General features: G+C 51.7%; 1 protein-coding gene across 1 annotated transcript in view; it reads left to right on the top strand.

Annotated features, from left to right (window-relative positions):
* Positions 1–13,340, top strand: part of DOCK1 (dedicator of cytokinesis 1) — a 559,920-nt gene that overhangs the window by 519,611 nt on the left and 26,969 nt on the right. The window contains exons 44-47 of the mRNA XM_070363418.1: positions 481–565; positions 4,081–4,167; positions 6,854–7,030; positions 7,994–8,077. Of these exons, the coding sequence (XP_070219519.1) occupies positions 481–565; positions 4,081–4,167; positions 6,854–7,030; positions 7,994–8,077 (433 nt within the window). The remainder of the gene's footprint in view (positions 1–480; positions 566–4,080; positions 4,168–6,853; positions 7,031–7,993; positions 8,078–13,340) is intronic.

Here is a 13,340-nt window from a genome sequence, read left to right as displayed (position 1 = left end):
TTGCAGAATCTGCCTTCCAAGACCTGCAGTTAAAATAGACAAAACCTTTAAAACATAATCAAGATGCATTCTTAGAAGTTTAATAAACTAGTAAATTATTTAATACATTGATTATTGACACATGAATTAAAACTTTCAAATAACAAACACAAGAATGAAGAACAAAGTTGTTTTTTTTTTTTCCTCTCTCCTTTGCCTCGCCTTTCCTCGGTTTTTGCCCGTTTCACTCTTACTCAGCATCTCTTCTCCCCTGAGCATTGGCAGGGACAGAGAGAAGGCAAAGAACCCAAGGTAATTTTTCCACCTGCCAACGTCTCTCCTGTGAGGCTGGTGGGGAGCAACAGCCCAGCTACCGCTCTAGGTCAAGGTTGGAGGTGTTTAAGGGATGCAGTGACGTGTAGGGAGACCAGATCCCAGGGCTAAAAGCAAATCGGCTGCTTCTCCGGTGAAATAGCTAATGATTTCCCTGTCTCTGCACAGTTTCTACAGAGTCAACGAGGTCCAGCGATTTGAATATTCTCGTCCGATCCGCAAGGGAGAGAAAAACCCAGACAACGAATTTGCGGTAAAAAAGCAAAAATGGCCTCCCTCCCCCCAACCTCATGCCACCATTCACAAAACTGCCTGTCAAAAAAAAAAAAAGAGCGTATCCTCAGAGATCCCACAGTGCAGGGTTTGATGCCCATGTGTGTTATGCACAGAGATCCTGACATACGACCCCTCCAAATTCAGTGCAATGATGACCATTACACAGACGCTGTCACCAAGGTCCCTGTGATGCTGTTAGAAAGTGACTGGCACTTTGAGAGTCTTCCTGTGCTCAGAGCACACTCGCCTCCCTCCCGCATGTACCTGAGCCTCCCTCTGGGCTCTGAGTCCTGGAGCAGGTGCTGGTGTCTCTGTTATAAAGAAGTTCATGGAGGCACCGTGTGCTGACGTGGCTTTCTGCTGTTCGGGCACACAGCCTGGAGGAGGGTTGTACTCACTCTGCAGTGCCCAGCCTGAACTGCACTCCGGCACCACATGCTGGAGCAGGGTGTTCCCGGGCAGCTGAGCAAAGGCCCTGGTGGTTCTCACGGGGCAGGCCGTCCTGAGCCTCGAGGGATGTTTAACTGCATCCTCAGCTTCCACCCACGGGATGCCAGGTACAATCTCCCAGATGACAGTCAATCACAAATGTTTCCACACGTTGCTAAACGTCTGTGCCTTGTTAAAAACACTGCATTAGAGACCTGGAAATATTAACACAGGTTCCTGCAGCCTTTTAAAAAAAAAATATAGGCACAGGGACTTCCCTGGAAGTCCAGTGGTTAAAACTCCGGACCCCCAAGGCAGGAGACACGAGGTTCCATCCCTGATCGGGGGACTAAGATCCTGCATGCTGCCCAGTACAGCCTAAAAAATAAATAAATAACTAAAAAATAAATAAATACAAATAAAATATATGCATAACCAGTTTAATGGATTCCAGTTTGAAAAGGCATGAAATCAAACATTGTTTGTTTGTTTTAAATGTTATTATTTCTCTCTCCTCCTGCCCTGAAAACGTCCTCTGGAAATCCCTAGATTGGCCCACATTTCAAGGCAGCATTAGCTTTGAGGGCGCCTGGCAGGCACCTTGCCTGCAGGTATCTGGGGGTGCAGGAGGGCAAAGACGAACTAGCATCTGCTGACTCAAAGGGAGGCTCAGAGCACAGTCAGCAAAGCTTCCACCACGTTCCCTGTTTCCTGTGATCTCTCCGTCCTCAGGGCCACACTTGTGGGCCTCCAGCCACAGCCCCTGAAAGGCCCTTTCCTTCCCCAGCCCAGCTTCCTCTGTGTGTCAACCAGGAGCTCGGAATCGGGAAATTCTAAGGCAGCCCCCGTGTCAACACTGGTTGTTTCAAACCAGTCCGTCCCCTCTTTCTTGGTTGCTGTGGCTTCCTGCTCCTGTTTGGTGATGGGTTTCACTGTGGCATCGTCTGTGATGGGGAGAGGGACGGGTCCACTCCCATTCCCCCAGGCCAGGGCCGGGCTCTATGGACATCTCTGCTCTGATCATCTCGGCAGTAACTCCTTCCGTGATGTAGCATCCTCCAGGCAGAATGTACGGGCCCTCCTTGAATTTCCCTCACGCCTCTCACATCTCACAGCCATGTAGGTTTTTCATACTGTGAAGGAAGAGACACAAGGAGGTCAGGCAAATTGCCGACGAGCCTGCAGCCGTTGGGGCAGAGCTAAGAATAACCACGGCTCCTGACACTGGAGCTGCGCTAAGCCTCAGAGCCGGGCTTTTTCTAAATGGCCCTGAAATCCCGTAATGGCCCCATTAGGTCCTCTCACACGCAGATGAGGCTTTCAGAAGCCATGGGGTTTAGTCCTTCATGGGCCTGACAAAGCTCCTGGCTTCCAGATAAGCATGCGGGTTTGGTGGCCACAGGAAGCCAGGCTGGGGCCCGAGGTGGGGAGTCTACATACTGCCCCGCCAGGCCAGCCGGGGAGCTCAGAGCAGCTCAGCGCCTCCAAACCTGGCCAGGGGGTGACTTTCTGGAACCCAGGGCCAGAGAAGAGGAGGACGAAGGCTGAGAGGAGTCAGTGTGGAGCCTGAAGGCCCCTAGGAGGGTGCTGGCTTGAAGCGCTGGGGAGGAGAATAGTGGGCTGTGGCTGCAGGCAGCTCCGAACGTGCAGAATGCTGTCTCCAGACCGGCGCCTGACCGCCAGCCCCTGGGGGCAGCAGGAGCCTGTGTCCCGGGGCCCCACGCCAGGGCCTACCCCTTCCCCTCCTCTGCAGTCTGAGGTCTGGGGAGAATGCTTTCCAAGCTCTAGCCCAGTTTTCTGGAAATGCTGCCGTTCCATCATGCCATCTCTGTGTATCTGGGCCACTACAGACAGACTCAGTGATTCTCTATCACTCGGAGGTTTTGCCAGCAAAGGCCGCCACCAGCTCGACATCCTGCCGCAGGGGCCGGGATGGAAGGGCCACTGTTCACTCTGCAGTGGAGTTCAGGGCAGCCACGGGACAGAGGTGGAATTATGTGTATCAGCTTATATACAGTTTCCCTCAATCTGAGATGTACCATTTCAGGAAGTGTGTGCAAGCTTGTGTGTGTGCGTGCCCCGTTGTAGCCGAATCTTTGTGATCCCGCGGACTGTAACCCTCCAGGCTCCTCTGTCCATGGGATTTTCCTGGCAAGAATGCTGGAAAGGGCTGTCACTTCCTACTCCAGGGGATCTTTCTGACCCAGGCACCAAACCTGCGTCTCCTGCATTGGCAGGCAGAGTCTTTACTACTGTGTTACTTAGGAAACTTCTTTAGGAAGAATGCAGATTATTAAATGGTATTTTCACTGAAAATACACATATACACACTTATGAATGCTTAATAAGTACCCTTAACAATAGATAGTAAAAGTAAAAATAAAACCTAAAAATAGATAGGTTGTCATCTCTGGGTGGTCGGTGATGGTGGTGGTTTGGTCGCTAAGTTGTGTCCAACTGTTGCGACCCCGTGGACTGTACATGCCAGGGTCCTCTGCCATGGGATTCCCCAGGCAGGAATACTGGAGTGGGTTGCCATTTCCTTCTCCATCATCTTTGGGTACTGGGTGATTTTTCTGCCTTCTATTTCCATATCTTTATTTTCTGATGTAAATATATGTTATACAAAAAAACAATCATTAAAATGCTGACTGAGTTTATTAGAATATGAGAGGTCACTTTTACAAAGCCCCATCTTCCTCAATGAATTTGCATCCTCAGGTTTCTTATGAACACTAAGAAAGGCTAACGTTAAACTCATCAGAGCCTTTCCAAAAATCTGCTCACTCAGAGGGAACCTCCCCTGTTTGGATGCAGATAATTCTTCCTGACTCGTCTGTTATACTTTTCTTTTCCAAATACCAGGGAAGTGGGCACCATTGGCCAAGGAACAGGGGACCACGTGTCGTGTGTGATGGTCTGGCTTCAGCAGAGCGTGAGGTGTCCCCTGGGTGGCTGGTGACCTTGCCTCCCAGAGCCTAGCAGACCCCCCTGAGGGCAGAAGCTGTCGGCCGCCTACAACATCCTTCTTCTAACCGCCTTGGGTCTGTGTTCCCTTTGCAGAATATGTGGATCGAGAGGACCATTTACACCACTGCATATAAACTGCCTGGCATCCTGAGGTGGTTTGAGGTCAAGTCTGTTTTCATGGTAAGCACACCCTGCAGAAGGACTGCCCGTCACCCCTCTGCTATGGCCTGACCCAGCCTCTTCCTGGGGCGTGTCACCTGGTCACCGTGGCCAGCACACACCCTGCAGACCCCATGTCAGGCTTAACAACCCAGAATCTCTATCTCTGCCCACAAATACCACAGTGGACATGCTGTAATCACAGCCACCTCTAATGTAGAAGAAAACCAGAGAATTAAGATTTCATCCCTTCTTACAAAATATTTAAACACAGCCCTCACTGTGCTGTTTTGACAGTTCTTTTCTGCGAACAAAGTGAAAAGTTTAAGACAAATTCCAATTCATATACCCTTTTTAAGATCTTTCTTCCTGATGGTCTTATTGTCATTTACATGACAGACAACTTGATTAATAGTACTTGCTCGTTTCAAATAAAAATAGTTTGAGAATATACCACCCCCACCGCCCACACTTTTTAAAGAAAGAATCACTCACATCTCATCAGCTAAACCTTACTATTGGACAGTTGTAATGACAGGAACCAGTTTTGGGCCAAAGATTCTTGTTGACTATCGCAGCAGCAGCGTACTGACAACTGCTGGTATAAAAAGATCTGATTAGAATATGTACGCTTTGTCCTGTGTCTCAATGCCTTGGGTGTTTACCTGGCAGGATCTTACCCAGAGGGGTGGTTCTCGCCGTTCAGTTTACCACGAGGCCCCTTGGATGCTCCTGATTCACCCTAAGACGTTATGGCCGCACCCTCTCTTCCCAGCCTTGTCTCCACTCTTGACCTTTGTCCTCACCAGCTGAGTTCTGGGCCTCTGGCTCAGGCCCTGAGCTGGAAAGGCTCAGGAGACACGTGGCAGGTGGCAGAAATGCAAGCCTTCACTGGCACCGTTTGGAGCTGGTGATGTACGTGGGTGGGAGATGGACCAGGAGGCCCTTCCATAAACAAGCACAATCCTATCTTCCTAATGAGCCTCTGCCCGTAAGCCGTTTGTAATCGGGGATTCCGTGAGCCAGCCAGGGTGTGCGAGGAAGGCGCTTAACAGCTCGAGGTGGAGAGGGGCAATCCCTGATTTTCTGTAAGGATGTGGTTCTGCCGTGGGCTGTACTGGCCCTTTTCTTAGTGAACTAAGAGGGCTGGAAGCTGAATAATCCCTGAATGGCATGACTGAAATAATCCCGCTGTCAATACCACAGGTCCCTCTTGCCGAGTGTCTGCCTCCCAGGACAGACCAGCATGGGATATGGTGTGGGCAGCAGCTGACCCTCTTGTTTTGATGAATCTAGGACACCGTTCTTTGTTGAGGCCAGCAGGGTCCGCAACAGGGAGTCATTAGCCAGTCAGGAGGGAATTCTGCCCTGGAGAGTCCATGTGGCTGAGTTACGTGCACAGGAGGGTGTGTTCCAGGGTGTGACTGAGCCAGGTGCTGGGCTATGACACCAGTCCTGGGATACATGTTGTCTGGGGTGCACGTGGGACCAGGGTACCCTCACCGGCCGGCACAGGGTCGGCCTCCTCTCTGAATGTCACTGCCCCTCCATCGGGTCGCGGGCAGGCTCCTTGACAAGCAGGGCTTCCTACCCAGCAGCTGAGGGTGTCGTTCCAGGATCTGGCCACGAGCAGAACTGTTCCCTGAGCGTCTCTGTACCTCCATCCCTCCCTCTGCCTCTCAGACGGCCCCCAGGGGCTGGAGCAAAAAGAAAACAGGCTGCTCTGCTTTGCCATTTGCTAAAGACACCCTCGGGTCCCTGGCACAGGTAGGGGGATCCAGCACACTAGCCTTGAGGAGGGCAAGGACCAGGTTATCTTACATTGAGGTCACCCCTAGACGTGGCTCAGGGGCCCAGCCTTGGGTCTGTTGGAGGGAGACCCAGCTTGAAGGTGGTGTTATTGTTTTAAATCCAGTCACGTTCTCCTGGCGGTTAGAGCTGAGCCAGAGAGGAGGGCGGGGCTGAGCATCACGGAGCCCTGCAGGGTCCCCAGTGAAACAAGGGCCTTGGCAGTGTGGGCAGAGGTGGGCCTGAGGTGGACCGCCCTGCGTCCCGCCGACTGGCGTCAGGTTTGCAAGGGAGGCCTGTGAGGTCCAACGGAAGCCGTGCCCCTGGCTCTGGGGGCGCTCTTTTATTCCCTGGAGGGCACGTGATTGCAGGTGGAGACCCTGGCGGGACCTCTCTACTCCTCCCCCAACTTCGCGGGCCAAACAGGTCCGGGGGGCTTACAAAGCGCCCAGACCTCCTGCCTCTGGGACAGGACAGATTGTCCCAGATTCCTTAAAACAAGCAGCAGACAAGACCATGGCTAAAAGCCCTCTTCTGTGAAGCAGCTGTATTCAAGCAGCACTCAGGGCTGTGTTTTCCTGGGATGACCATACATGTACACACACACATGCACGCACACACATGTATACAGTTGAGCATGTGCACACACACGCACCCCGGGACAAGGCGGCCTTGCATCGTGCCTTTGAACTTTGTACGTGGGGACTGTGTCAGTGGAAACGTAAAGACATTCCCACGCCTGGCTCCTCTTGTTGGGTCATGAGAGACCTTGCCCCAAAGGTCCACTGGAAGGAAGCCCGAGCCACAGTCTGGATGCCTGTCCTCTGGCGAGGAGCGGGGGGCATGGGCAAGGGCCCCCGCAGGGCAGGGCGGGGCGTGGCCACCAGCCCAAGTCATCCTCGTCCTCCCGCTTCCGCAGGTGGAGATCAGCCCCCTGGAGAACGCCATCGAGACCATGCAGCTGACCAACGACAAGATCAACAGCATGGTCCAGCAGCACCTAGACGACCCCAGCCTCCCCATCAACCCGCTCTCCATGCTCCTAAACGGCATCGTGGACCCCGCCGTCATGGGAGGTTTTGCCAATTACGAGAAGGCACGTGACACGCCGGCTTTCTCTCTGCAGCCCCGCCCCTGGGGACGGGCTAGCTCCAAACCCCGCCTCCAAGCCCGGAGACCTTCCCGGGCTCGCTGAAGTGGGCCGAACACGGCCCACTCCCCGGGGGCAGCCTCTGCCCGCTGCCATCCCGGCCATGGCTGGCCTGGACATTGTCCCCACTCCCCTACCATGCTGTGCTGATGGAGAGTGACCCTCCTGACTGTCCAGAGACCTGGGGTTATTAAAGACCACAATATACAGTTATAGTGGAAGACAACGGCATTAGAATATTTAGAATAGCTGGGAGACTGGTGCGGTGGGGACAGCCAGCTGATCTCCCTGGAAAAATATCTCAGTAAGATGGAGCCGAAGTTGAAGGTCATGGGCTGGTGGTCTAGGCACAGGGGTCCACCTGATTTTGTACATGGAGTTTGCAGCGTGGCTGTGGCCATCCACTTCTCGGTGTCCGAGGCTGTCTTCCCAATACAATGGCAGCAAAGTTGAGGCTCTTCACAGGGAGAGTTTGCTAGCCCCCCCGGTCTAGACAAAGGGGAAACTGAGGCAGGAAGGGCGCTGCCCGAAGGTGGGCCGTGAAGGGACAGAGAGGTGGTGCTGCGTCCCAGCCGTCCCCAGGTGCAGAGCAGGCCCGGCTGATGGTCGCACCTGGGGAATGCTGCCCATGACCTGAGCAAGGAGGCTGCGGGGGTCAGCAGCAGCCTCGCTGGGCTCTGTGGACGGGGCCTCCGCAGTGAATGAACAGAGTCCTTTTGTTGTACTGACCTTCCCGAATGTTTTGGTAGAGAGGGCCCCACCCTAGGGGGATGTGAGCCTGGTGATGGCAGGGCTGTGGGTCTGCGTTCCCCACGGCTCTCTCCCTGGGCCTGGGGATCTCCAGATGTGCCAAACTGCCTGTGGGCGGGGCATGTTGGTGGGCTCAGCAACTCTCTCTGTCCCCACCAGGCCTTCTTCACCGAGCGGTACCTGCAGGAGCACCCCGAGGCCCACGAAAAGATCGAGAAGCTCAAGGACCTGATTGCTTGGCAGGTAAACGTCTCTCGGCAGCTGCAGGGTCGGGGTGGGGAAAGCTGAGCCTGGGACCAGATCCCTTTGGGCCTCCTTAGCACACCTGCCAGCCGCCACAGAGTGCACACAGCCGTGTTTGTACTGGATAAACCCACCCACCGCTGCTGCAATTAACTGGACTCCTGGCCATTGTCATGAGTATGAACACCTAGAACGTTCACTCTTGCAAATGAGCTGGGTCTGTTTCCTCCCCTCGGTCGGTGTGTTGCCTGCTGGAAAATCTTTGGTATCAACAGAACAGAATGTTGGGGGTGAGGTCGGGGGATGACTCCCAGAGGTCATGGCCCCAGCCTGTCTCAGGCGGGTGGTATGGCAGGTGGGGGTGGGGAACCGCCAAGTGCTCACCCTCCTATCCCCTCCGCCAGTGGTCAGGGTTGCGGGGAGCATCCCAGATGTACTTCTGCATATTCTTGGGCTTTTCTGCTTGTGCTCCTGGGGCTCTCAGTACTTCCTTCAAGGGATGTGGTCTGGAAAGGCTGGGGATCTCTGGAGGGTGTCCTGGGCTCCGTGGGACATTCCTGGCTCCTGTGTCTGGGCTTTTGGAGTTTTTGTGAGCCTGGTGTAGTGGGAATGTCCAGACCCAGCTTCTGTGGGAGCTCTGCCCACCTGCTCTGGACTTCGGGCAGCTGACTCCTTTCAGTTCAGTTCAGTTCTGTTGCTCAGTCATGTCTGATTCTTTGCAACCCCATGGACTGCAGCATGCCAGGCCTCCCTGTCCATCACCAATTCCCGGAGCTTACTCAAACCCATGTCCATTGAAGTCGGTGATGCCATCCCACCATCTCACCCTCTGTCGTCCCCTTCTCCTCCCATCTTCAATCTTGCCCAGCATCATCTGGCTTCTTTAGGCTTCCTTTTCTCCCGTGGGAGGCAGGGAGAAAGATACACTGCTGATCTGTGCCCAGCATGCCAGGCTGAGGGCAGAGAGCTGAGGAGGGCAGAGACCAGGGTCACCCTGTGCCTGGGCGGCATCCCTCCACAGCCCGGGAGTCCCAGCTCTTCCTTCTGATGAGTGCTCTGTGAGCACCAGCTCCTGGCCTCCCTGGAGCCTCACTGTCCTGGCTTGTCCACCATCAGCCCGTGGGTTACAGGACCTATTAGGGCAGAGCGGGCCTGGGTTTCGGTTTCAAGCCAAGTTACAAGTACTTCTTTCATATCTATGTAATATATGGGTGTGTATTGTTGTGATAAAATGTGTGTGACATACAGGTGACCACCTTAGTCATTTCTAAGTGCACAGTCCAGTGTCACAAGTCCACTCACATCATTGTACAGCCATTACCACCATCATCTGCAGAACTTTCTCATCTTGCAGACCTACGCAACACCCAATAAACAATAATTCTCCACGCTCCCCACCCCTGGAAACCACCACCCTGCTTTCTGTCTCTATGCATTTGATTATTCTGTGCGTGCCTGCTAAGTCACTCCAGTCGTGTCTGACTTTGCAACCCCGTGGACTGTAGCCCTCCAGGCTCCTCTGTCCATGGGATTCTCCAGGCAAGAATACTGGAGTGGGTTGCCATTTCTTCCTCCAGGGGATCTTCCCAACCAGGGATCAAACCCTCATCTCTTATTTGCATTATTCTAGGGACCTCATATAAGTAGACTCATGCGTTGTTTGTCCTTTTGTGACTCTCATTCCAGTTGGGATTGGTCTTCCAGGTTCACCCATAGTCATGTGTCAGAATTTTGTTCCTTTTTAAGGCTGAATAATGTTCCGCTGTCTGTATGGACCACATGTTGCTTATCTGTTCGTTCACTGATGGCTGCCTGGGTTGCTTCCGTCTTTTGCTGTTGTGAACAATGTTTTTATGAACACAGGTTTACAAAAAACTGCTGCTTCCTGCTTTCGCTTCCTTTGGGTATGTGTCCAGCAGGGGGACAGCTGGATCGTGTGATATGTCTGTCTTTAACTTTCTGAGGAAGCACTGCATTGTTCTCCACAGCAGCTGCGCTGCTTTTTATCCCCCCCGCCAGGCAGGCACCATGGTTCCAATTTCCCCACATCCTCGTCAACATTTATTTTCTGGTTTTCTTTTTCTTTGTTTTATAACAACCATCCTAATGGGTGTGACTTAGGCATTTGATATCAATTTGGCCTTGGAATTCTTCTCTGGTAAGACATCTTGGGAGCTGAATTTAAGGGAACTTTTTACAGAATGGTTTCTTTGCACAGGATATAAGCTTTGTGTAGGCAGTCTCTGTCTCTAACTTAGAAAAAGAGGGAGAGGATTTACAGGTCTGAATGATTCCATTTTAGATGTTGTGGGAACCAAAAGGTACAAAATTCAAAACTCTACTGAAGGCTGTAAAACCATTGCTACACAAAACCTAGTTTGGCCTGCAAAAAGTTATATTGATTTTTTTTTCCCTGTAAGCTTTTACAGCAAATTGGATTTTAAGAATTTCAGGCCCTACAGAGGAAAGTAATTTGTTCCCCAGAGAGAACTTTATGTCAGCACTATGTCATCACCCCTAATAACTATATTAAAGGATGAATTTTAAAGCAGTTCACAGGAAAGTTGAAAAAAAAAATCTTTTCTAGCCACTTCATTAAATCAAAGAGTGATGAAAAATACATATTCAAAACATTACCTGTGATCTTGCTTTCATTTGCCGATGTTTTGAAAATCCATATTTTAATATCAGTAATTGAGTCATATGGTCAGTAACAGAAAGAAGTTTGGGGTTACTGGGATGCTTTCTTTTGGTTTTGTTTGTTAATTTGTTTGATTTGTTTTTCTTCCCTGAAGCTCCATCAGGGCAAAGTGAGGTTTTCCTCCTGGGAATCCCAAGGATTCCTGGGCAGTGTCCATCCCTGATGTGCAATCAGAACATCTTGGTCCCTAAAATCACTTGCAAAGGCTGGTATTAAGTCCCGGGCAGCTCCCGGCTCTGTTGTTGCCTCTGCTGAAGCAGGGGGTGTTCAGCCCCTTAGGGGTGGGAGTCGGGGTCTGTCAGGGGCCGGTTGCGTGCATGGGGCTCTTCCAGGTTTGCAGCCACAAGCGCCAGTCCCTTCTTCAAAGGCACAGCTCCCTCTTTCCGCAGACACAGCTGTCTCACAGAGCCTCCCTGCTGTGGGTCTGAGGATGAATCCGTGTAGGCTCAGATGAGCCCGCTGAGGTGCCCGCATATGTGTCTTCTGAAATGCACAGAAATGAAAGCCTAGACCCTCTCACCATCCCCAGCTGATGACAGGCCTGACTGAGGTCACCGGGGGCAGTGCTCCTGGAGCGCTTCGCGCTGCTTCTGAGTGCTCTGTACGACCAGCAGGCCGTGAACCCGTGGAGGGGACACACGGGAGCAGATTTCACATACAACACCGCTATTCTGAGAGCCGGCCACGTGCTCACTTTGAACTCAACATGTGACTTTGCTGGGCTTCCCAGGTGGCTGAGTGGTAAAGAATCTGCCAGCCAAAGCAAAAGACACAGGTTCCATCCCTGGGTGGGGAAGATCTCCTGGAGAAGGAAATGGCTCCAGTAGTCTTGCCTGGGAAATGCTTTGGACCAAGGAGCCTGGTGGGCTAGTCTGTGGGGTCACACACATTCAGACACGACTGAGCATGCACCTGAGGACACATGTGGCTTCTGGGGATGACCTCCTCCCCCTCTGGGCTCTGGGAAACTCTTTAGATGTTCTGATTCCTGAGACCTGCTCTAGACCAGATCAGGACTATGGTTCAGGAATCTGCCTGAGAGATTTTGATGCTCAGCCTGCTGAAATCCAAAGACCATTCCAGGCCTCAGTCCATGGCTTCCGTTCGTGTGCTAAGCACTTTGTATGTTGGAGTGTTTGCACAGAGCATCTTTTTATTCATAGCTTCAGTTCAGCCCCAAGCGGACATAGAACAAGGGCCCCATCCCACCCTTCTTGTAGAAAGCTATAACTGACCAATGTCAGGGACCAGTTGAAAGGATCAGTTTCACCTGCCAAATTGCCCTTCATTCAGTCCCAAGACCTGAACCAAAAGGTCTTCACTTTAGTCCAGCAAGTAGCTTCTTTGATGTCAAGCATCTGGCCAATTAAGAGTTTTGTCAGACCACCAACAAAAAATTACAGAAATGACTAGACTTCATTTTGCACATTTGAGAAAGCTCCATTGTAGAGCAAAATGCTTTCAGTGTCTAGAGTGGCCGGGCTGTCACCTTGAAACCACACCCGTATCCTTGCCTTCATTCCAGGATAGACAAGACACGTTTCCCGTCCCACAACAGGTTATCCCCAGCCTGCCATTGCCGACCCCCAGGAATCTAGAAGATTTCTGTGAGCATCTTCTCCTGCTGAATCTAAACAAACTGCAGCCAGCCGCTGGAGGCTGCCACCTGCGAGAGTAATATGCGTGGGGAAGTAAAAGGTCCCATCTCGTTTGAAGTCCTAGCTGTACACTGTCCTCCTGGTGATCACGGCCAGAAAGGGATGCCCGGAGTTTACCTTGGATGTAGACCCAGCTGTTAGCCGAACACGCTTTGTGCCTGCGCAGCCCGAGAGGAGGCTGAGGGGTGTCAACCCGGGGGGGTGCTCACTGATCCTGTCCTCTCCCAGAGCACCACAAGAGGCTCCAGCTGCTTGCTATAAATGGCAGCCAAATACATTTTGTGCATTGATTCATCCTGATAAGATTTCTTGAATTTGTTCACATGAAATTCAATTGTGGACTTATTATCCTTCTTACTAATAAATCTGCTCATCTACATTGGTGTTCTGTCATATTAAGAAAATCTGTTTTTAATCAGTATTTTGATTTAATTATAAATTATTAAGAAGAAGCCTCTTAGCTTGATTGCACTGGAGAGCATGTACCTCCCAGTCGGAGCCTCGGGGGACGCAGAAGCTGGGGGAAGAAAGGCGCCTTCCTGACACCCACCCCCAACAGCAGGGACTCTGGAGGGTCTCTGGGGCTGGGGAATAAAAATGTCCCTACGATGCGTTTAAAGGTCAGCTACATCACGGTCCGATGTGAAGCGTCGGCGTGGAAGTTTGTGACAGCAGTGTTGGCAGAGAGGTGATTATTTTTAGTTTTAAGGAAGGATAAATTTGTTTTTCCTTTCCAAATAAGAATACCCTTCAGGACTATAGATCACATATAATTCGGTTTTTACATTTTGGAATAGAGTTCTCAGTTGCCTGTAGAGGCAATATTTTTAGCGAAAGAATCTTTGCACAGTGACATGGCCCTTTGCAAGTAGGTCAAGTTATAGCTGTGCATGTATGCTAAGTC

This window comes from Bos mutus, chromosome 26 (genome assembly GCF_027580195.1).
Source record: "Bos mutus isolate GX-2022 chromosome 26, NWIPB_WYAK_1.1, whole genome shotgun sequence".
Lineage (NCBI taxonomy): Eukaryota > Metazoa > Chordata > Mammalia > Artiodactyla > Bovidae > Bos > Bos mutus.
Note: the sequence above shows the minus strand (reverse complement) of the source record. Positions and strands in the feature narration are given on the sequence as shown.